General features: G+C 46.2%; 2 protein-coding genes and 1 long non-coding RNA gene across 4 annotated transcripts in view; 2 read left to right on the forward strand and 1 right to left on the reverse strand.

The window, feature by feature from the left end:
- Window positions 1-13,437, reverse strand: part of LOC146891301 (uncharacterized) — a 41,315-nt gene extending 27,878 nt beyond the window's left edge. The window contains exons 1-4 of the long non-coding RNA XR_015735195.1: window positions 11,868-13,437; window positions 7,196-7,334; window positions 6,003-6,317; window positions 4,921-5,038 (exon numbers count right to left, since the gene is read on the reverse strand). This is a non-coding gene — a long non-coding RNA (uncharacterized LOC146891301). The remainder of the gene's footprint in view (window positions 1-4,920; window positions 5,039-6,002; window positions 6,318-7,195; window positions 7,335-11,867) is intronic.
- Window positions 917-5,640, forward strand: Smcp (sperm mitochondria associated cysteine rich protein). The gene is made up of 2 exons (XM_048457153.3): window positions 917-1,112; window positions 5,030-5,640. Exon 2 carries the CDS (start codon window positions 5,050-5,052, stop codon window positions 5,413-5,415), a length of 366 nt encoding a protein of 121 aa, XP_048313110.3. The 5' UTR covers window positions 917-1,112; window positions 5,030-5,049; the 3' UTR covers window positions 5,416-5,640.
- Window positions 13,438-16,735: 3,298 nt separating the features above from the next.
- On the forward strand, window positions 16,736-21,657 carry Ivl (involucrin). 2 transcript variants are annotated; one of them, XM_085677985.2, is made up of 3 exons: window positions 16,736-16,869; window positions 18,849-18,952; window positions 20,015-21,657. In XM_085677985.2, the coding sequence occupies exons 2-3, from the start codon at window positions 18,874-18,876 to the stop codon at window positions 21,316-21,318; spliced, it is 1,383 nt and encodes a 460-aa protein (XP_085534111.2). In that variant the 5' UTR covers window positions 16,736-16,869; window positions 18,849-18,873; the 3' UTR covers window positions 21,319-21,657. The 2 variants fall into 2 exon arrangements, with proteins under 2 accessions (XP_085534111.2, XP_048313103.3); XM_048457146.3 differs by having other exon boundaries at window positions 16,811-16,869; window positions 18,849-19,109.
- The last annotated feature ends 2,652 nt before the right edge of the window (window positions 21,658-24,309 follow it).

A 24,309-nucleotide genomic window follows, 5' to 3' on the forward strand; every position in this document is an offset into this window, starting at 1 on the left:
CTATATGAGACTAACAAGTAAGCAATCAGATAGTATTCTGGGGAGACATCTGAGCCAGAGTAAAGGAAGGTGCTCAGGATAAACCCATCAGGAGAACGATACAGACGGTGAGAGCCAATCCTTGTGATAGGATGCGGATTGAAGCATCCTTAGGGCCTGTGGCTTGGTGCCTTGCATATGCAAAGGACAGGCCTACTTCTGGACACCTGGCACTATCTTCAAAGAGACTGGGGTAGTGGAAGGGACAGTGGATGTAGCTCAACTGTCTCCTACATTAGGTAGTGAAACTGGACTTGGCTTCAAAATTTGCTACTGAGTTGAATTCTAAGAATATCAAAGTGAGTAAGAGGAGACTTGTGTCCTCGGTGTAAAGTCCTCGGCGACTCCCATTATCCTCGGGGAAACAACCTGAGTCCACTCTTTCACACTCAAATCAGCACCGCTTGTCTTCTTTAGGAGCTGTCGACCTCTCCCCCCTCCCCCTCGCTCTGACCCTGCCACATTGAGCTTTGCTGCTAAATGGTCCTCTTCCATTTCCTACTCCAAATGTTTTTACATTCACCAGATCTGAAATGCCTCTTTTTCCATGCACTCCCACGTCCCGTTTCCTATGACTATGTACCAAGTCTCAGCAAACATTGCTTTTTCTGAGAAGGGCTTCTGACCGTCAGCCTGCCATACTGTAACCTACCTTGCTTTTTAAGATACGTGTGTCAGACTAGACAACCTAATTTGTGCTTTTAACTTTTGTTTTGGGGGATGGGATGCTGTGAACCAGCTAAAGAACTTCCTGCTTTGACAAAAACAGCCAAGCAGAGGTAGATAACTTTAGCCAGCGGTGGGCAAAGGTGAGTCTGCCCACGAGTCATAGAGTCTTGGGGAGAGAATTATGATGTCATAGAGGAGCTTACAGATTTGAAGAGAGGCAAGAGGGGAACTTGGTTCAGAAGGCTTTGGCTTCTGACAGTCATGGACTCACTGGGCTGCTGAGGAAGATCCAGCCATCTGTTCACCTGCTGAACGCATCTAGGAAACAACAGTTAACAGCGGAAGTCAAGTATGGAAATGGTGAACTGAGAAGAGCCCGAGGAAGAAGTGTGTGACCAAATCAGGTAATACACACAAGCCTTGCCCTGTGGGTCTTCTCCCTGGCTTGCTCCTTCACTCGTCACTTAATTAATGAGGCCCACATAATGTCATGCAGAATTTTAGATATTAGAACAGTACCGAGAAAGATGAGGATATCTGTGCTAATGAAGCACACAGAGCGGTCAGCTCGGATACTGTTATCAAATGCTAACAGGTTAACATTTGCTGCAGGAAGCTCTAAGGAAACAGACGGAGCTGATGGTCGATGAAGTTCATTAAAGTGAGGGGTTCTTCAAAGAACCTCAAGCTTTAGTATTTAGTATTTAGTGAGACATTAGGAAAGAGACTAGAGAAAGATTCTTTAGACTGGGAAGCCATACGAAAATGCTAAAAAGAAGTGAGCAGACTCCAGCAGCCATTCACTTTGAGCCAGCCTAAGAAACTTGAGAAAACAGTTCCTGGAAATGAGAGGGGTTGGTGGGCAGAGGCCCGAGAGGGCAGCCCTACCAGGGTCCTAACAAACTTGAATTCGGTTCAATCCTCACTGAAACAGAAGAGCAGAAAGACTTGAGAAAGTGGCTCTGGGCCAGAGCCGTGGTTTTAAGACACTGGGCAGACTTCCAGGAGACCTAGGAAGAGGCATAGAGCAGGGAAGAAGCTTGTTCTGAGGGCAAGGCAGTGGGTAGTAACCAAGGTTTTAGAGGTAGAAGGCTTCAAGGATGTAATCTGCGCCTGGATAAAAGGAAGACCACTCCTCAGGAAGGGATGAAGGCAGTCAGAGACCCAATAAGAGGATAACAGACTCCTTGTACCAGTTGGCAAGAAGATGTTGGTAACAGAGCTGGCTTGGGATAGAATCTGTACCTAGTGTGTTAAGACTACTAAGAGACTTAGCGTTGTCTTCCCTATGCCATAGTGGACTAGACTGGCTCCTAGCTTGTTCCCCTCTGATACTGGGAACTCCCTCTCCATACCCAACACAGGAATCATGGTAGGGGTGGAGTTTATCTGAAAACCAGAGCTCAGGGCCCTGTATGGGGATGAGAAACCGACTGCCTGGATGGATCCTAAGAAGCTGAACTACCAAATTCACAAAGGCTCTGAACTGCCCTTTCAGTACACTGCTTCAGGTTAGAGGAAAGAGAGTGAAAGACAAAGGAGAGAGGTAGAGACAAGGAGGCAGAGCAGGAGGAGGTCACCCTCAGAGAAGAAAGCAGTAGAAAATAAAATGGTGCCAAATCCTCCTCTCTGAGCCTGGTCTCAGGTTGAGGACTTTAAAGGAGTAGATGCCTTCCCACAGATGCCCTCCTCAGAACTCACTGCCCAAGGCTCCATGGCCTCAAGAGCATGTAAGTTCCTATAAAATAGCTTTAAACCAAGGTGATAGAGACCCAGACACTCCTCCCCCCCGCCTGGCTGCCCTAGTGTCTATTGTTATGTAGCGTCTCTGTCATCTTCTGTTGTTTCCTCACTGCTGACCTCAATCCCTGGCAAGTCTGGGCACTGCTTGGTAGATCTGCCACCTCAGCCCCTTTGTGGCATCTCTTGAGGAGGAGGAGGGATTGAATGACTACCCCTTAGAAACGCTGCACTAGGATCTTCCTCTTGACACAGAAATAGGAGTTTCTTACAAAAGACAGGAAACCTAAGATAACCGGCAGGCATAGTTACAGAATTAAAGACCTGGTCCCCAAAGCCACTCCCTTCCCAGTGGGAACAGTTCAACTCCAGCATTGAGGACGTGCAAGACTGAAATCCGGCAGTGGGAGCTGGAGAGTTGAAGTTAGCACCTCCCTTCCACATCTTCCTCCCTGCTCCTGCTTCCTGGCCCTTTCCTGTGGGCCAGGAAGCCCACAGCACCCCAGAGACTCCATCCAGTAGTATATAGTAGATCCTCCTAGGCTTAAGCCAGGTGCCTTTCTCCCATAGTGAAAGCTGCAGAGTGAAGATCAGAAAGTTGAGAGGGGCCAGGTGGGGCTGGGCAACAGCTTGTCAGCCAGAGAGTCGCTGTCTCCACAGGGTGGAGGCAGCAGCCACACCTAGACTCACTGGGACCCAGTTTGTCAAGTATAAACAGGATTTAGGTCCAATCCCCAGAAGGAAAAGGAATGAGTCTAGAGACACCCACCCATCCCCCAGGACATCCAAAGCCCTGCCTCTGCTGTGACGTCATAAAGAATGGTTCTCATGGCAATATAGGTCATCTTATAGGTGTCCTTAGTAGCCACCTAACTCAGGAATTCTGTCCTCTTCTGGGGCTTTCTAACCAAGATAATCTCTGATGTGAGTAATTAGTAGCTTCTCTCCCCAGGAGCCCCTACACTTCAGTATAGTAGAACAAGAAGATAGTCTAAGGATGGGAAGGGTGGGATAGACCTAGGTGGAATGGTTCACTGCAGGAGACCAAGGCCTCAGCAGAACAGGCACCATTAGAGGTCCTCACCCAGGACCCAAATGCAAATCCTAATGAGAAATTTATTTAATCTCAACTTGATCCAGCTGGCAGGCACTGTCACAAGTCTCAAATAACTTCCTTCTTTGTTCACCATGACAAAAGAGCATACACGCATATGTACACACACACACACACACACACAGAGAGAGAGAGAGAGAGAGAGAGGGAGATATGCATGTATGTAAACACACATCAACATCTGGCTGCATTTACAAAGGTAGTTTTTGTCAGATGTGTTTTTAAATATCCCCATGGGTATCATGTGTTGGGAGGGTGGCTGAAACTTCACCTAGGCAGTCCCTGCTCCAACTCCCACATCCACTGTCCTCCCCCTGCGTGACAGGGTTCTGATAAGCCTGGCATCTACCCATCATCAATATATGATCTTGTGAACTGAGTATACATCAAGGGTGTATAAACCATCCTGCTTTCTTAGATAGTTCCTCCATGGTTACAGGATAGCCCTGGTCTCTGCTTGTGACTCTTAGTCACTTTCTCACCTGTCCTGTACTGGAGACATGTCTGGTTTTGATCAATATCCCATATAAAGCACAGGGAATGTACAGGACTCACATATAGGAAGTAGACTTACGAATCCTGCTGAGAAACTTGCTTGGTAGGAGGCCTGCCTGTTTACTAAAACAGAGCTGTTTGGGACTTCATGATTCACCAAGGAATAAGAACATTGCAGAAGTTTTGAATGATTGAGTTTGAGGGCCTCTCCAAAGTCTAGTTTCCTTCTGCTCACCCTGACCCTGTCCACTTAGGAAAGAAACAATAGCCCAGAAATGTGAGCAGAACCTGTGGTTCCAGAGCTAAGCCTTATACTGCAGCCCTGCAATGCCTGGGACAGTGCCTTATCTGTTTGCTTACTGCCACTAGCCCTTGGCAGTTGATGGCTTGTATGTCAAGGGGCATGGAATGATCCAGTACATTCAGAAAAAGGGAGTGATGGTTGGTGGCTCTGAAAATCCTAATGTATCCAAGATCCTGGAAACTTTTAGATTTGAATATATACATTTAGATCTGAATATACACAAGATCTGGGGTGAGATGGAACCCATTTTAAATTCATTTGCAAACTGCTAGGATAGAGGTTTGAATTTCAGTCGTCTTCCCGCCTAAGGTGGTATAAAGAAAGCTCACCCTTTACACTGGTACTCATCACTAGATGAGGTAAACCTGATGTCATGACTCAGTCATCCCAAGAGTCTCTCTGCTCTTCACTAAGAGGCTATAAGAAAATTTATTGCATATTTGAAACTTTACATTCTTTACCTGGAAAATGGCTACTTAGAGAGAAACAGACACATGGATACCCACAAAGGCAGGGCTGGGGACTAGCTGAGGCTTCTCAAAGGTCCAGTTCTACTTACCAAGGGCTTAGTTTTCACTCTGAGGATTCAGATGCGTTGGTGATCAAGCAAGGTGTTGATGAAAGCAGGTCTCCAGGCAGGCTTGTCATTCGAATATTCTTTTTTCTAGGAACTTCAACTACAAAGAAGATGAGTGACCCATCAAAAAACAACCCGTGCTGCCCGCCAAGTCCTCCCTGCTGCCCACCCAAACCATGTTGCCCACCCAAACCATGCTGTCCGCAGAAACCACCTTGCTGTCCCAAGTCCCCGTGCTGCCCACCCAAACCAAGCTGCCCACCCAAATCCCCAAGCTGTCCGCCAAAACCCCCATGCTGCCCGCAGAAATGCTCCTGCTGCCCGAAAAAGTGCACATGCTGCCCGCAGCCTCCGCCTTGCTGCAATCAACCCAACTGCTGCTGTGCAGAGAATAAGGCTGAATCAGACTCTGATTCCACAGCTGGCCAAACTCAGGACAAGGGCACGCCAACACAACAGAAGAAGACAAACAAGTAGACTGCCCCTGACACCATGCCCTTCTTCAAAGCGTGTGGGATTACTACAAGTCAGGCTAAGACTATGTTTTAAGGATGCTGTTTTCACACTAACATAGACTACCATTTCCACCCAACCATAGGCTACTATTCGCAACTGGAAATGGAAGGTAGAAAAGGCTGGAGACATTTTGCCTGGTGATCTTGACATTTAGATAGCACGAAAATAAAAGAGCAATAAAAAGAACATTGTTCTCTTTCTTTCATTTACATAAGAAGCCTAACAGAGTAAGCTGGGCACATTCTAAGGGCCACAGAGACAGGAAACATTTAGCCCAAGACATGAGGCCTCTGGTGAAAGCAGGGAGACTGCCTGGGTTTTGGTTGGTAGGTTAGTTTTTTGCTACTGTGGCTTTGAACCCAGGGTCTTAAGCCAGCTACGCATATTCTCCTGCTGAGCTGGAATTCCTGCCTGTCTTGCCTTTAAAGAGAAAGTGCTCCATCCCCGGGACCACTTTGGTCCAGTTCAGGTGAAGGGTGGTGTCTCACTTCCAGGTCTCTACAGTGCTTAGAGCATTTGGTTGTAAACCAAACAAACTCCCAAAATACCTTGAGATGGCCACAGTGCCCTATATACTTTGGCAGCATCAAAGAGGACTCTGCAAAGTGCTGGAGGCAGCAGGTGAGGCCTCTGGTGTCATGCTGGCTGTGGGCTGAGCAGTCTCTCCAGGACAAGCTACTGTGTATCTCCAGGCTCCAGGCTTCAGATGGGTTTATGGCATGAAAGGAACGATTCATTTCAAGTAAGAAACCACGGGTCTGACACAGACACGGCTCTTCTCGCTTTTCTGAGGCCGGGTCCCTACTTCACTCCAAAAGCCATGTGTGTTAAAGCAATTTGCTTTCAAACACATTCCCATTCATCTAGGCGAGCAAGTAAGATAAAAAGTCATCTGTTAACACACACATCAACTTGCATCTTCACTGCTTCCGGGGTCCACACAATTTAAATCCTTCCCTGTGTTCCCTTGTGTCTCTCCTTTCCCAGCAGAAAGTTTTGTTCCTTTAAGTTTGAAGTTCTCAAAAGGTTTCATAAAATCCCTTTAAACTGTATTTCGCCAATCCCCAGAAGTATCTTCTGTGAAGAAGCTCAGACCACAATATGTGTATATGTGTGTGTGTGTGTGTATGTATGTGTGTGTGTGTGTGTATATATATATATATATATACATATATATATATATATATGTATATATGATGTACACAAATGAAATTCCTTGGGCTTTCCAAAAGGAAGTGCATTTGTTGAGAACAATGCACTCACAAAGGACAAAATACTCCCCATATAGTTTGTCAGCTGCATACACCTTCAAAGCATTTTAGTAATTTCCAAGTGACTGACAATGCTTGGGTCAGGTGACTCTGGGTTAAAATCTGGACCGTGTATATAGAAATGCACATATACGCACTAAGCCTCACTTTGTTAGAAAGAGCAAGAGGATGGCACACAAATGAAAACGGATGGATGGAGGCTGTGCTGGTGAAACGAGCTGGGCTCAGGACCACGTTCTCACACACAACAGGAAGGCTGTGGGGCACTATTCAAGTTAAAGGTAGCAATAGGAGGGTGTGGAAGGGAAAAGAGAATGATGGGTTGAATATGAGTAAAAACAATTCTATTAACTTAAGAATATTACTATTTTCTATACTAACAAAATATTTTTGGTGCTCTACGTTTTCCCTATTGCAGAGGAAATTTAAAACATAAAAACCACATGTCCACCTAGTCCAGTTTAGCATACCAGTGTGAGAACTGCTGGCATTCACGGGCCTCTTGCAGGGAAGGAGACAGTGGGGTCCAGGGCTGGCCATGGATCTGGTCTCGTAGAGAAGCAGCAGAGGAGAGTCTTTCACTTTGTCCTGGGAGATCAGGCTGCTGAGCTGTGGGGATGAAGAGGCTGGTTACAGCTGGGGAAACTCAATCCCTCACTCCAATCTCAAGTGTTACTCCCTGACACACAGAACATCCCTCCTGGCCCAGCTCACACCCAACACAGCCTCCACTCCAGGCCGAAGCAATGGGCATTCCTCCTTGCTCAGTTTCTTCTACTTCCCCCAAGTGCTCCAAAAGCCAAACATGCTATTGCATATATCAAATGCTCATTTCTAAATCATTAGTCCTGATTAGAAAATTCGTCAGCACATATGTATACACTGGTTGATGGACATTTGGCTCTCCTCCAATGTTTGGCTGTTAATGAACCTGGACAATAGGTGTGTGGGCACAGGGCTCATCTCTGTAGTGGAAGTTGAAAGCCAAAATGCATATAGTGTTGTACCTTGGGAAAAACTATCCAACTGTTTCCTGTGTGGTTGGGTACTTTACATCTTATAGAATTACTCTGATTGTTACATATCTTGATAATATTTCATACCCTCAGATTTTCAAGTTTTTGACATTATGATCTAATATGGATGTTGGCTTTAATTTTCATGTTCTTCATGATAGATGACAAAAAAATCCTTTCTTTTTCTCATTTATTTTCATCTTTGGTGAATTATACCCAAATGTTCTATCCACTTTATGGCTTATTATTGAATTTGAATGTCCTTTATCAGTAAATAACTTGAATATATTTTACCCAGGCTGCAATTTACCTTTGCACCCTAATATTTTTTTCCCAAAGAGCAAGAATTCTTTATTTTGAAAAGAGTTTGAACATAATCGCCAAAGATGAGAGGCCAATGTCAGTCACAGAATACATGAGTGGTTAAATGAAAACGTCAGCACAGGGCACAGAATACCTCCAGAGGTCTTCACAACAGTACAGGCTATTGTGACTTGCCTTGCTTAGCACCATGACTACACTGTAAGACACTGGCGCAAAAGGTCGAAGGACAGAGGACCAATCTCAAACTGTTGAGGAAATGTGATCATCAGCCTAGTTTTCATAGTTCCAGAAGATGTAAGGAAGGGTGCCGAGGGAGGAAGGAAATCAATGATCTTATCCAGAATTGGACACTGAATATTGCAATACATCTCTGCCTGGCAAGATGTGCCCAAGGTGCAGTAGTGTGGCATCTGTTATGAGGTAACTAATTGATAGGATTTGAAGTTTGCTCCATAGGAGGAAAATTCATGCCTGCTACTCTAATCCTACTCAAAAGTCCATGGCTAAGAAGGCCACAAGTCCTAGGGTAGAACCTCCTATTGCTACTTTGATAAATTGTCAAGCTGTCAAATTACTTCCTAAATATTCATCTCTCTACTCACAGATCTGGGCTGTTCCCAACCTTGGTCAGAGAGCTTCTCTTCCTTTTCTCATTAAGTAACAGTACAAAGGCACATAATTGGTGAACACGCTGAAAATAGAGACTGAATGATCATACCTTAATGGATAAATTTCTGACTACCCTCCCCACCAGCCAGAGCTCATCTCCAAAAAGGAGGCAGAAAGATTGCAAAATCTGTAGGAAGCAGGAGACTGCACTGAAATGTTGTCTTTTGGGCATGCATGACATGACTATCACCTCAGGAACTCAGTAACTATGATTACCTATCCACATACTTAACCAGATCAAGTCAACTAAAGCTGCTGTCTGTAGAGACAGTATAACCAGAGGTTGCGTGTTCCTGCAGCTATGACTTCCCCACCACGATGAACTGGAACCTGTAACTGTCAGCAAAAATAAAATCTTTCCTTAATTTTTTCTTGATATTTTGTCACAACAATGAAAAAATAGTTCATATACAGCCTAATGCCCAGGGCTCTCTGTGAGGCTGATGGGAGGTAGGCTAAGTGACTCTCCAGCTAACTCAGTGCTGTCTGTGGGAGACTGTCCTTAACAAAACTGCTTTGACATCTTCAACCAAAACTCTGTCATGTTTATCAGAGTTTCTTAGTTGTATGATTTCTCTACTTTAATACTAATGTTTTATTTTCTGCAATGTTACAGTTTTTAAAATCATGGGAGGTAAATAAATGTGTCATTTCTCAGATTTGTTATGACTATCCTAAGTTCTTTGAATTTCTATATAAATATTAGAATAAACTTACCAATTGCTACCAAAACAAACAAACAAACCCTGCTGGCGTTAGTCTGCATATGGCTATAGTTAGTTAGTATGGCTATAGCATACTCTGGTTAGTCAGTGGTGGCTTCCTGGGTCAATATGGGCAGAGTTTAGAAGGACTAGAAGTAGGCAATAAGTGATAGTTAGCCATGTAGAATTTCTCCTTACAACGTTTTTGATTTGTGGCCTATCCTCACATGCCCACACTCTGCCTATACTGTCTCAAACCAGCTTTTCCCTCCCATCCACCTTAGGCTGTGTTTCAACTATTTTTTCATTGTTGTGACAAATTATCAGAAAAAAAATAAGGAAAGAAGGTTTTATTTTTGCTTACAGTTACAGGTTCCAGTTCATTGTGGTAGGGAAGTCATAGCTGCAGGAACACGCATCCTCTGGTTATACTGTCTCTATAGACAGGAAGTAGAGAGACACTTGAGAGTTAAGACTCAGTTCCCTGTTCTTTTTTTCATTGAGTCTGTGGAAAGATACCACCAATATTTAAGGTGGATCTTCCTCTCTCAATTATCAAAATCTAGATAAGTGTAGCAGTTTTTATCCTAGGTTATTGTAGATCCAGTCAAGTCGACAGTCATGATTACCCATCACAGTTTGCTTTTATGAAGAGTGCCAACAGGTTCCACGTTCCCTAACACAATAGACAGTCATAGTCTTATCTTTTAAAATATTTAGTAAGAGTATATATATTCAGTGGTACACAATGTGATCATTTAATATTACATGTACATTGTGAAATGATTGCCACATTCAAATTAACATCTCCATCACCACCCTTGCTGTACCTTGGATATTCAGCACTTACTCATAACTGGAATTTTGCACTACTTGACCAACATCTTGTTTCTCCTACCCACTAGTCATAGAAATCACTGCTTGGCCACAGTTTCTACAAATTTGACTTTCCCAAACTTCACATCTATCTACAGCAATTTTTCACATTCTGCCTCACCCCTTTCCAGCAAGAGTACAACTTCTTCTAGGACTCTCTATCTACCCATCGTCCTGCAGAGCCTGCTGTTTTAGTTTCTCCCCATTTCCTTGACTTCCTTGGCATCTGCCTGACCAGTGACTTGTGAGAATATCTTTCCAGCCTCTTCCTTCTTTTGTTAATATTCATTCCCTTGGTGATTTCACTTTAGATAACGACTTCAAATATCACACACACGCAAACGCTGTGGAATGTATGTGCAGATCATAAACCTCTTTCTGAACTCAAGGTTTATACCTCTGAGTGCAATGTAATGGATGCCTGAGTGTCTAATGGGACCCTCACACTTGGCCTGTTCCAGAGCTCACAAATGTTCGGATCATCGTTCCCACTTACATCTGATCTATTCCTCCTGTTGTCAAAAATCACCTGTAGTCTGACTCAATTTTCTTTCTATTAGTACCACGCTGTTTCTGAGATATTGATACATTTATACAATACCTCTTACAGTTCCAACTGCTTCTATTCTCGCCAGAAAGACACTTTGAAAATGAAGCCAATGCCACTGCTCCTTTTCTGATCTCAGCCCCCGGAAAGCCAAAGTTGTTGCATGGTTTCCTCTCACGGTCCCCTCTACTCACGCCCCCAACCTCGCCTTACTCACACACACCCGGTCACATCAACCTTCTTGCTTCTTCCAGGAGATTCTCGCCTAATGTGTTTGCTTCGCTGTCTCATCCTCCTCCCTTTAATCTGGTGCTGACTTTTATTTCTTCCAGTTCTTGCTCTAACTATGCCGCCAAAAGTCTGTCCCTCAGGTCTAGACTTCATTAGTTTTCTTTTCTTGCTACATTTTCCCACATAGGATGTTAACAGCATGTAAAATGCCTTAAGTGTTTGGTCTGTATTTGTTTTACCTAAGGTTGACCTGCCACAAAGAAATTCTTTTCATACAAGAGAGATGTTTCCCTGTTTGGTTTAAAGCTAGACCATGAGGACCTAGAACACAGGCACAAGAATGCCGTCAATCAACAACAGTTAATAAAATTCCGTCATAAGGCAGAAGTTGAAAAAGGTATTTCCAGGAGAGAGAGATTATACGTGTGCAGAAGTAAACAAAGGCAAAGCAGAGACCTAGGGCTTAGCCCAGGCTTTCCCTAATTTTAGTGCCCCTCTTGAGTCTGTGTTATCCTTTGTGAGCCAAGAGGTCATCCCCTTAGCATTCTCAGAGTGGTAGGCGATGGTTCAGTGGTGACTTGGCCTGAGGTTCCTGGCAGAAGTGCTGGGGTGGGGTGGGGGAAGCATAAGTGTGGAGAAGAGCAAGCAAAAACTTGTCTGAGAGAGGAAGCTTGATTCACTGCTCCCCATGTAACCCTGACCTCTACCCTCCTGCCTTCTTCACTCTGCACAGGCTTTCTAGTAAAACCTGAATGATAGGAAAACAACCTTTTACCTGCTCCAACACTTCCATTCTTGCCTGCCAGGTGGCCAGCAGTTCTGTCTTTTCTATGGCAGCGCTGAGTGCCTCTCCGGGAGGAATCCATCGCACTAAATGACATCTGGATCTGGGAGCAGAGATCCAAACTTGATCCACTTGCTAGTGGCAAGTTTGCTGGCAAGGAAGATGAGGTGCTGTGAAATCTGGGCTCCTCCTCTGTAACAAGAAAGGGATTAAAGAGATTGTGAATGACAGTGGTTAGGATGAACAGTCTTACAGGATTTATTTCCTGTGAATGTCCTCCAGGGACACTTTCTCAGCCCCGTGTCTGTTTCTTGTGGAGCCACGCAGGGTCCAGAGTACTCCTGTGGAGTGGCATTGAGTTACAACCCTCTCTGTTACTAAGCCTGTGTCTCTATCAGGCCAGAAACTACTGGAGAAGAGAAGCAAGGCCTATCCTAAACCAGACTTCTTGATGACAGGGATTGCATCTCTCCAGCAGTCTGGGAAAACAGGCAAGGGCCCTCAGCACCCTGATGTGCATGGGACCCAAGGGCCTGTGCTCAGCCTCTAGGCTGGGTGACCTGGTTGGGGAAGTGTGCAAATGAGCGGGGGAGGAAAGTTGATAGGCTTGATTTGTTGCTCTGCGTCAGAACGACTCATCTGGAAACCAAGGGCCTCGGATGGCTTCACGACAAATCATATCCAAAACCAGAGAACCAGCAGACGGGTCAGGAAGGGCCACGCGGGGGCATGTTCAGCAGAGGCTCACAAGGATGTCAGTCCTACTCCAGACAAGTGTGAATTCTACACCGCCTCCTCTCTGCACTGGTAATGGGTCTGTCCTACTGGCATGGGTATCTCTAGCCACTCAGCCATTAACCAGTCAGGAGGCAGCTGGGCAGGATCAGGTGCCCCCTGGAGTCCCCTAATGTCCCGCGCTACCGTCTCGCCAGCAAGAACAACGCAGGGCACGTAGGATCCTTCTGCAGAACAGCTTTTTAATGCATCTTGAGAGCGAGAGCATAAGCCAACATGGCGGAGACCCAGAGCGAGGCGAACCCAGCCCTTATATAGGAAACAGTCCCCGCCTCGGACGTGTCACTCTCAGATTGGTCAGCTACCCATCATCCCAGATGATGCCTCGGGAGAGGCAGGGACTACAGCGTTGGAAATTTACCAACACATGCGCGTTATCCTGTTCACCGGGCGGTGGAACCGGATGTCAGCGCCATCTTGCAATGGCGAATGTGGTTGCGGTCCTCTACACCTAATTAGCAAGAAAGAAGAGATGATCTAGAACTAGTTCTGTTTGTTTGTCTGACACTTGAGGACTCTTCTGGCTGAGGAGGCTAAGTGACTGGACTTCTACGACTGACTTTCTCCTTCCACTGCTGTGCCCGCACCCTTTCTCTATTCTCCAGGCCATACCTCTCCCTGTCTGTTCTCTGCTACACTGCACCCCTCCACTCCCTGTCTGTTCTCTGCTACACTGCACCCCTCCACTCCCTGTCTGTTCTCTGCTACACTGCACCCCTCCACTCCCTGTCTGTTCTCTGCTACACTGCACCCCTCCACTCCCTGTCTGTTCTCTGCTACACTGCACCCCTCCACTCCCTGTCTGTTCTCTGCTACACTGCACCCCTCCACTCCCTGTCTGTTCTCTGCTACACTGCACCCCTCCACTCCCTGTCTGTTCTCTGCTACACTGCACCCCTCCACTCCCTGTCTGTTCTCTGCTACACTGCACCCCTCCACTCCCTGTCTGTTCTCTGCTACATGGCACCCCTCCACTCCCTGTCTGTTCTCTGCTACACGGCACCCCTCCACTCCCTGTCTGTTCTCTGCTACACTGCACCCCTCCCACACTTGATGCCCTGTCCACAAACACACAGCTGGAAACCTTTATCCCATATATCCCCCATTCCCTCCTTCCCATTCTCTGATACAGCTCTTTCCCTTCTTCCCTGACTAGGTCTATGCATGCACTCCTCGTTCCATTATCTGGATTCTTTTTCTATATCAAATCTTAATCCCAAATCACTATTTCCCCTCTGCCTGCACAGATCCCAAGTCCCCTCCTTGTTTGATAGGAATACAAATGCATTTTAGTTTTTTATTACCTCACTGGGGGCACACAAGGCTTCACTGGAGGAAGAAAGATGACATGGTATTCTATGATACACTGATTGCCACTTGAGACCCAGTGATGGGCATATTAGATAGATCAGAAAATGAAAAGATAAGTAACTTGGTTGCTCTGACACAGTATTCCACTTTAAAGCCTCATGATGTTTTTATTGTTGCTGTTTGGCTTGGGTTTTCATTATTTACGAGGCTATCACGAGACTTATTATATAGCCTGAGCCTGTCCTCTTGTCCCTACCTATCAGTTGCTGGGATTATGAAAAGGGCATGTTAGACTACGCCTGGCCAAAGCATCATTGTTTTCAGGGCGGGGGGAATGAGAAAATCAACCCCGTTGATCTTTTAAAGTCCCATTTTCTTAAGATCCTCTCCTTAGACAAGTAACACACAACATGACTATTAGCCCACGTGTATGATGGCTCTCAACAGGCAGCAGCCAAGAATGTGCTCAGAATGAACATCTCACCAAATCCTCACAGGAACTTTAAGAGATGCTTGGATTTGCCTTTTACAAACACAAAGATTCCAGAGAGTGGGATACCAGTACAGGTTTTCTGCTGATTGGACTAGGTTAAGATACAGCTCCAGAGCCATAAAGAAATGCAGTTCTCTATCCTCCGGACCAAAGGTCATCGAGACTCAACACCCTATCAGGGTATTTTGACTGAATGAGAGCCAAACAAACTAGTGCTTTGTCCAGAAAATCCAGAAATGATCATGCTATTGATAAATGATTGCCGTATGGGACTTGGAGGATGTCTCTGAAGTAATGAAACTTGTGATGCTGCTCCAACCTTGTCAAGGAGCCTGCTGGGGAAGAGATGCCTCAGACCACAGCCAGGGTGTCTGGGTTCCAACTGTCTCAGAGACTCACTGTTGACCTAGGACAGCTCTTAATCCGCTTTTCAGACTTCAGTCCCTGTGTGTGCAGGAGGAGATGGACCCCAACCGAGGAGATGCTGCAGCACTCTGAGCTGTTCAAAGGCAAGCTTTTAAAAATTAGTCTATTCTTTGACAATTCCATATATCCTGGTTATATGCAGCCCTCCACCTTCTTTTATCCTCTTCTGACTTCATCCACATTCTCTAACCAAGTCTTCATCCCATTCCTTTTAGCTGGAAGGAAAAGGGCAGAGGATCTCCCTTCTACTTGAATTAGCAGTCTCTTACTCCAGCAAATCTCTTTTCTCCTACTACCGAAACACCAGCTATGCCTTTGTTCTTCTTGCTGCTATCAAGAGCAGCACCGGGAATGTCCTTCCAAAGCATCTGAATTCAGATTTGATTCAAAAGGAAGGGCCAGCACTATAGAGAGAATGAGCAATTCACCAGGCCAGTTTGGGGCAGCCAGATGAAGTGATACAGAAAAAAAGCAGGTCAGTTCATGCAGGTGCTCCGAAAAATCTAGAAGGAAAAAAATCATGCTTGTGTCAATTTTTGGTCTCATCTCTCCCTCAGACTCATTTCTCTGCTGAGGATGAGAAAGTCACAAATGAGCACAGGGTCAGATTCAGCAGGCAGCAGAGGTGGATGAGAAGACTCCATACATGTAAGAAGGCAGGTAGGTCAGGTTTCAGAAGGAGGGACGATGTAGGAAACAGTACCCTGAGGGCTAAAGGAAAGGAGGCCAACATCCAGAGCTTCTCTGCACTAGACAACAATGGACACATGCTGCAGGGCCATGCAAAATGGGAACATGAGATCTTCTGGCCCAAACTATCTTCCCAGGACCATCTGCTACCATCTTCCCAGGACTAGCGGCTCTTGAAGAACATCCTCACCATCTCTATTGTCCTCCAGGGCCATAGAGTTCCACGGTTGATCCTTTTGGCTCCCCTGTTACCTCCTCCCCCACAAATAATCAACAATTCAAACATGCTGTCCTGAAGCCTTACCCTTTCTGAGGAGTGGATGGGGGGATGGGGGGTCAGGGTGGAGTGGATGGGGGGATGGGGGGTCAGGGTGAAGTGGATGGGGGAATGGGGGTCAGGGTGGAGTGGATGGGGGGATGGGGGGTCAGGGTGGAGTGGATGGGGGGATGGGGGGATGGGGGGCCAGGGTGGAGTGGATGGGGGATGGGGGGTCAGGGTGGATTGGATGGGGGGATGGGGGGTCAGGGTGGAGTGGATGGGGGGATGGGGGGTCAGGGTGGAGTGGATGGGGGATGGGGGGTCAGGGTGGAGTGGATGGGGGATGGGGGGTCAGGGTGGAGTGGAAAGAGGGGGGGAGTGGGAACAGAAATAGCTGTGCAAAATGAGAAAAGTTGTGTTAAAAAAATTCTTAATAAAAATGACTTCAACAACAACAACAACAAAATTGAGGCTGCCCTAGAGGAGAGATAAAGAAGATATTGTCTGCCTCGAGAAATGGTCAGGCTTTAAAAGGGCTGAGGCAGATCTGGGTCAAAGCCTCTCTGTGGGTCAGAGGAAGCTCGCTTACATGAGGGCAAGAGCCAGACAGTTTCTTGGATTTATCACAAGGATCTGTGATTGATAAAGTCAGTCAGACTGCACTGAAAGGATTTGTTTTATACATATGCATTCCTAGTCCCTAAGTGGGGCAATTCGAGGGCAGAATATGAGGCCTCTGAGCATTAGAAGTCTGGGACACCCTCAGCCCCTCTCTCAGCCACACATGTGCTTCTAGGCTCTGTCCTCTACCCTCCTCACACCCTAGCCTTGCCCAGTGGTCAAACACTCACACACACATTCTGTCCTTTCAGAGTTACTATGCTCTGAATCAGAGGGTGGGAGGCAGATCTGGCAGATACCGAGCCTCTGGGAACCCATAAGACCGGTGTGACTTCCGCAACAGTTTGCTGCCCTGGCACTGTCATGGCCTGAGGAGAGACAGATTCCTCTCATGTGAGGTCAGAGGTGGGGCATGAGGGCATCCGTGCCCATGTGAGGGGGCTTTGTTAGTTCTAGTGGGGTGAGGAAGGAGAGAAGTGGGGAGACAGGCAGAAGTTGCCTCTCAGAGAGGAAAAAAGAGAGCAAGCTGAAGCAGGAAGCTGAAGATCAGCCTGCCTCAGCAGATGGGGTAGGGAGTGGGTGTGACTTGTCTCTTACAGAGACAGAACAATCATTACAGTGGGGGTGCTTTCTCTGCTGTAGAAAATAGTACGGTTCAGGCTGTACAGGGGAGCAGTGTGAGATCATGCATGGCTCCGGGAATAAAGGAGGCCTGGGCAAATGTGTTCTAGAGACAAACTGATCTTGTAAGTCTTTTTAAAGCCTGAGCCCCAGGAACGTGGGGAATTCAGCATTGTAAACCTATCTGCTTAAGACTAAGATTAGATGTTCATCAGGGCAACTATGGGGAAGTGGGATACTTCTCAAAATTAAACTGAAATGTAGTTTTATCTTTACGTTATTTTACTATTTATTTTTTTATTAAGTCATAATAAGAGAATGTTAATGAATAAACTCCATAAAATAAGCTGTTAGCCAGGTATTGAAGATAGAGAAGCCACAACTCAGCTTTTATTTTTCTGGCACACATATGGAGATGGGTTAACACTGAAATATTAGAAAGTACTTATATCTAGGTGTGAGTTTTGTGCCATTCTTTCCTTCAGTTACTATTGATAGTCTCTTAGTGCATGAGGTGACTTTGGTAGGCTCTTGGGACAGTGGAAAGCACACCAGCTGTGCTTCTGTTCTTATATAGCTTGTTTTTCAGAGGGAAAAAATATAATAATAAAAACTGAATAAGATCAAATAAAGTAGCTAAATTTTTTATTGAGTTGATTAAGGCAGAAAATGATCAAACAGCTAGGGTAGTCAGCAGAGGACCTTAGAGACCCAACATTTCCACCAAAGCCTGAATGTATGTCGAAGTCCAGGAAAGGAGACTCTTGGCAGAGGAAGAGCAGGTGGCCAGCCCTGAGGTAGAGCATTTTGGATGTGCCCTAGGGACTGAGGACCTGGAGTGAGACTGTAGCACACCTGTCAAAGAGAAGGTCACTTGTGTCAAGGTTCCAGAGAAAGACTGGTCAGATAAGCCAGGGCCTTTTGATTATAGCAGTGAATCTGAATCTTATCAGATATGGGTTGGGCCACCATGAGGACTGGAGCAGGGCAAGCTAAAATACCCGCTCTAAATGTTTTCTAATCTATGTTTAGAAAATGTTCTAAAGCCAGGTGTTGATGGCACACGCTTTTAATCCCAGCACCCAGGAGTCAGAGAAAGGTGGCTCTCTGAGTTCAAGGCTAGCCTGGTCTAGTGAGTTCCAGGACAGCTAGAGAAACCTTGTCTAGACCTCTTCCTCCAAAAAAGAAAATATTCTGAGATGGCAATAGGTGATTTGATTGTGAGCTTGTATGGTGTGCATTTCCAAAAAATAGTTACAGAAAGCATTGATTATCATCATGAAATGCAATCCATACACCATATCTAGTTTCTGCAAATTCCTTTCTCCTTACACGGAGTGAGCCAGGAGCTTTTAGGAGTATGGCATCCTTGGGAACTTCTATAAATACAGCTTTGGGTGTGATGTGGAGGCAGGGAGTCCCTGGCATACAGAGGGAGGAGCAATGTAAGCCACCCACTTCCCTCTATTTGACCCTCCCCAAGGCATGGCTTATGTCCTCACAGAGGGAATTCTGATATGTGCGGAGTACACATGGGCTCCTAGCCCAGGAGAATGCCCACCACATGCCCCTTTGAAAGTGATTCCTCACTGTCCGGCCATAGATTTCCCAAACACAAAGACTGTCATTCTGTGCCCTGGGAAATGAGTCCCCCAATCTAAAAATTAGGTCAAACCCATTGAGATTGAAAGGTACGTTTGTCTGAGGTTACAAAGTAGGGTACCTTTCTCACCCCCTGCTCCTCTGCTGTGCCCAGGTCAGATGATCTCAACCAGAAGTGGATGAGCCCTCACACCCTCCACGGTCAGACAGAATCTGGAAAAGGAGCCCTGGGGCGGGGGTTGCTGCCTAAGATATCTGGTGAGTCAGAGAGGAGCTGGAGTTGACCAACTGGAGCGGTGAAACCAGTCCACCTCCTCTACCCTGGGAATTAGGCGAGGCGGGAATATAAAGGCCCTGGTCCCTGCTCAGCTCAGAACTCCACTGGAAGCCTCTGCCTCTCCCCTCTGTGAGTCTGGTGAGTGTTGGCTGCTGGGACATTAGTTGTGGCTGCAGTCTTCCAACAGGTCAGAACATGGCTAGGGGTGTCTACTCAAGCTGGGGGCGGATATTGCTGTGGGGTAGATTCAGTTGGGTTACTTGTCCTCCAAGGGGCGGGTGAGTGTGCAGAGGGAAACAAGCTATAATACTTTCTGTGTGGAGAAACCCAGGCAGAACAGGGGGCTAGAATCCTATTAGACACCCAAGACTTTGTGGTAACAAGCTCCATTTTCCCCTAACACTCCTGCAGCCCTCACTCCTCACCCCTCTGGCCCTGGGGCTACAAATCACTTTCAGAAGATCAAGGAGGAAAGAAGCTCTCAGGTTGAGCAGGCCAACCTGACAGTTTTTCAGAGAAAAAAAAATCTGAAACCCAGAGAGACTGAGTTGCCCAGAACTCCAGTGTTTCTGTGGGAGCCAGACCGGGGATGAGTTAGATGGCTCCAGCCTGGGGCTGCTGCAGTAGCCTCCCAGTCCCCTTCCCAGGGTCCTCTGTGACAGTACAGGCGCTCAACTTTCCAGGGTCTTCTGTGAGGTCTTTCTTTTTCAAAGGTTTCCTTCGCACTGTGATGAAATTTCAGAAATCATCTTCCCAGGACCCAAGGAAAGACTAGACAAAAGCAAGTTAATTAATAACCACTCCATTCTTGCAGAACCTCTTTGGAGAAAGACCCCTCCGTTGAGCTCCTAGAAGAGCTTTTCTGTGCGCTGACCATTCCCACCCTTCTTTTGCCTGCAGGAATCAAAGCTGTGGAAGTTGAAAAAGGCCCTATTCAAGAGTAAGGTTGCCAAAAACCTGGGCCACTATGTATATCTTGCGTATTCAGTGGTTCATCTGTTTCCTTTGCCTTCAGTCCAACCTCTGATCCTTCTGTTTTTCAGCTTGGTCTATAGAAGCTTCCGAGATGTCCCAGCAACACACATCACCAGTGACTGCCCCAGCTGTGGCTCAGGAATCCCTCAAGACTGTGTGCCCTCTAGCTCATACCCAGCAGGAACAAACAAAGCAGCCAACTTCACAACCTGCACAGTGCCAGAAGGTATTCTCTGAGCCCCAAGAGAAGGGCTCCACGCAACAGGAGGAGAAGGGCACAAGTCCTGTGATGGGGCTGCCTGAGCAAGAATGTGAGCCGCAGCAGCAGCAGCAGCAGCAGCAGGAACCACAAGGGCAACAGCTGTCTGCGAAAAAGCCACAGCAGGAGATACAGGGGCAGGAACTGCATCTGGAGAAGCAGCTGCCATCACAGGACCCACAGGAGCTGCAGCTGGGGCAGCACCAGCAAGAGCGAGAACTGCATCAGCATCAAGAGCTACAGGGACAGGAGCGGTGCCTGGGACAACAGCCACAGCCGCAGCAGCAGCAGCAGCAGCAGCAGCAGCAGCAGCAGCAGCAGCAGCAGCAAGACACCCTGAAACCACAGGAACTGAGTCTGAGACAGCACCAGAAGGAGAAGCAGCAGGATCCAGAGCTGTACCTGGGTCAGCAGCAGAAAGCTTCTGAGGAGCAGGAACTGATCCCAGGAGAGAAGCAGCAGGAGCCACAAGAGCAGGAGCTGCAGCTGGGGCACCCACAACAGCAACAGCCCTCACAGGAGCTGCATCTGAGACAGCATCAGAAGCAGAAGCTCTGTGAACCAGAACTGCACCTGGGAAAGCAGCAAGATCGGGAGTCGCAGGACCCAGACGCGCACCTGGGAGAGAAGCAGCGTCAGGAGTCACCGGAGCCTGAGCTGCACCTGGGAAAACAACAGCATCAGGCGTCACCGGAGCCTGAACTGCACCAGAAACAGAAGGAGAAGCTGCAGGAGCCTGAGCTGCACCTTGGAAAGCAACCGCAGCAAAATACAGAGCACGAAGATTCTCAAGGAACACAAAGCTTAGGCCAGTCCCTTAAGCAAGAGAAAGCCCCAGGGGAACAGCAGCTGGATGACTCACACTTAGAACAGGAGAAGGAACTCTTGGACCAGCGACGGGATCAAGACCTAGGAAAGAAAGATGAGCGACAGGAACGGAAGAATGAACAGACACCGGAGCACCTGACACAGCAGGAGAAGCAGATAGAGCAAGTCAGACCGAGCACTGGCCAAGTCCAAGAGACTCAGCCAATCCAAGCAGTGAAAGGAGACAGCTTGCTCACTACAGAGGAGCAGAGGCAGAACCAGGAAGTGCAGGGATGCGAAAACTAAAGCAACCTCCCCAGTGTCCCAGAGACTCTCCAACCATCCCACATAGGGGAAGAGAGCCATGCACCACACTTCCTCGGGTCCCTGGCTGATCCACTCATCTATGAATCTGTCTGGCCCTGAGCTTTTTCATGCCTATGGCAGACTGGAAAACAGGACATATATGGCCCAGCATCCACTGACAAAGAGTTCAGTCTTTACCTTAAATATCAGAGCCCCTTCCAGGGCATGGGGGTGGGGCGGGGCGACTGTCATTAGTGTAGCAGCTTTGCCTTCACTCCTAGTATTGTGACCAAATCTTTGAATATGTACAATATATAATAAACCCTGAAAACCCTGTGATCCTGTACTTACTTTAGCTTTTTCTTTTCTGTCTCGCATCATATTCAACAGCCTCTGAAAAAGCACAAAAACAAGCTCAGTCCTGAATAGAGGCTTCTATTCTGGCTGTTGGGGGTGGCTTACCCATCCTAATTCAATAGCATCTTGCAGTAGTCAAACAGCTTCCGCTCTTCGCCCACAGCAGAGCATCGCTCTAGGCGTCTCACCTCAGTCTAACTCCCCGTGAGAGGATAGGAACCAGAAATATGCCTAGTGTGTTTAGAGGCTCCACTGGGTCTGGTAAATACTGCCACACTCTCCCTCCTGGCTTTTCAACTAAAAATTGTCTTCTTGCTTTCTGAGAGTCTTACAGCACGCTTTAAGAAGACTTTAGTAAAACAATAGCACATTGCACATAGTAGGGCGAGTAGGCAGTCTCTGGATGAGTCTCAGGAAAGAAAATGAGAGTGTCATTAAAGCAAGTAAAGACTGAACCAGCGGTAAGTGCAGAGGAAAAGCGCCAAGTAGAGTAGACAAAGGCTGGTCATCAGTCACCACTGCTGCTACCCTCATGCTCTACCCTGCCTCCTTGACTCTTCTGTAGCCCTCACTGCCAACGTCCACATCAGAGCTCTAGGCGCTCTTCTCACTGGAGCCCTTAGCTTTCTTTCCATACCTTTTACACCTCAGTCGCTTGCCTTTAGCCCTTTAACCATATTGTGTTGGCATTGTGTCTCAAGTTATAGAAAGCTTTTTTACTACAGGCTTGAGGGGATGTCAGAGACATCCCCATTGAAGAGTCCATGGGCACTCAGGCTCAGTCAGCTGGACAGCATTCAGCAGCCTTTACATCCCTACTTCATCCCAATACTCACCTCTTTAGGAATCTTCTCTTCAGAGTAATAATAACAGGATTTAAATCCTTCCCATATATAACAATATCACCTAAGCTCAGGATGAGAATCCCTTTCATCTGAACTATTTCAATAGACTCCTAGGTGCTCTTGCCTATTCTCTGTCTCTGAGCACCTTGTTTTCTGTCCATCGCACAACTTTCCACTGAACCAGATCAGTGCTTGTGTTACCCTCATCAGTGGTTCCCATCAGTTAGGTCCTATCATGAGGCATGAGGCACAAACCCTGATAGCCATCCATTTGAGTAAAACAATCAGAAGTACCCATAGGAAACACAATGATTTTTGAAGTCTCAAGTCATCGTTGTTGGAATCGATTATTGTGGTTTGAACCATGCACATTTACCACAGGCCTGTGTTTTGAGTATGCTTCCTAGCTGGTGGTTCTGTTTGGGAAGTAGGAAATGGGCTGTGGAACCTTTAGAAGACTGGGGCCTAAATGGTAGAAGTAGGTAGTTAGGAGCAGACCTTTAAATATTATAGCCTTCCTCCTAGCTTTCTGCTCTCTGGACCACACCATGTGACCAGTCCCTCCACATCTCCCCCAACCCCTTTTCAAAGTCTCAGCTGTTTTACAACCCCTCACCTATTATGATGGACTGGAGCCAAGAGGGAAAGGGGGAAATAGTAAAATCTACGGAACACAAAGGTTCCAACAGATGTGCCAAAACAACAAAAGAACACAAAATCGCCAAGCAGCGCTCCACTGTGACTCACCTCAAACTGATAACCTTTCAACTAAAGAAAGCAAAGTCAATAAGATAATTGAACTGCCAGAAAATACTTCAGGTCCGAATCAAGAACTCAATGAGCAGATGAATACAGTAAGACGGTCAAACTGAGGACAAGAAAGTTACAAAGATAATTCAGTACCTAGACAGAAAGTTACTAAACAAAATAATCAATAACTTGGAGGAAACCTTTAAAAACATGGAGGGGAAATTTTAATAAGGACAGTGAGGTGCTTAAAAGGAACCAAACAAAATTTGGAAATGAAAGAATCAAGCTAATAAAAACCACAAAGGGAAGCATCATCTGTAGCCAAGACCGTGCAGAATAATGAATTTCAGGACATAATGAAGGTCAGGATAGTAATGCATATAGATACATGAGATGAGGCCAAAATTAAGAATCACTAGTGTAGAAGAAGGAGTTAAGATAAAGTCTCAGGGATCACACAGCTTGTCCATTGTGATTATATATACAAATTTGTCAAAACTAGAGAAAAATATGTTTATCTAAATGGAAGAAGCATATGGAAACCCAAATAGACATTATTAAAGAAAAACTGCTCTCTAGCACATCCAAGTCAAGACGTCAAAGATACAAAGAAACAATGATGAGAGCTGTAACCCAGTTCACACAAAAAGGCAGAAATGCCAGAACAATTTCAGGTCTTTTATCATCTGATCCAAAAAAGTCAGGAAAGCAAATAACTGTCAACCAAAATTGCTACCCTAAGAACCTTTATCTCAAAATTGAAAGTGAAATAAGAGTATTTTGACTCAATCACAAGCTAAGACAACTCAAGAAAACATAGCCAATATTGAAGGAAATTATTAATATGAGAGAAAAGGAAGAAAGAGTTTTATTCAAGAAAATGGAGGAAAGTATATAATTCATAAAAGGAACAGAAGAACAGATAAGTAATACATATAGATACATATGAAGAGATACATATATTGATACATATGTTTAGGAGAGAATCTGAGGAAACAACACAGAAAGCCACCAAACTCCTGATACTGCACAGGTGAAG

The sequence above is a fragment of the Myodes glareolus genome, chromosome 17, assembly GCF_982192425.1.
Source record: "Myodes glareolus chromosome 17, mMyoGla1.1, whole genome shotgun sequence".
Classification (NCBI taxonomy): domain Eukaryota; kingdom Metazoa; phylum Chordata; class Mammalia; order Rodentia; family Cricetidae; genus Myodes; species Myodes glareolus.

What these genes read in the sequence shown, in the direction of transcription:
- Ivl (XM_085677985.2), top strand. Translation starts at nt 18,874, where the DNA reads ATGAGCCCTCACACCCTCCACGGTCAGACAGAATCTGGAAAAGGAGCC. An exon ending in GTTGCTGCCTAAGATATCTG is followed by an intron (nt 18,953 to 20,014) that starts GTGAGTCAGAGA and finishes TCTGTTTTTCAG; the next exon opens with CTTGGTCTATAGAAGCTTCC.
- Smcp (XM_048457153.3), top strand. Translation starts at nt 5,050, where the DNA reads ATGAGTGACCCATCAAAAAACAACCCGTGCTGCCCGCCAAGTCCTCCC.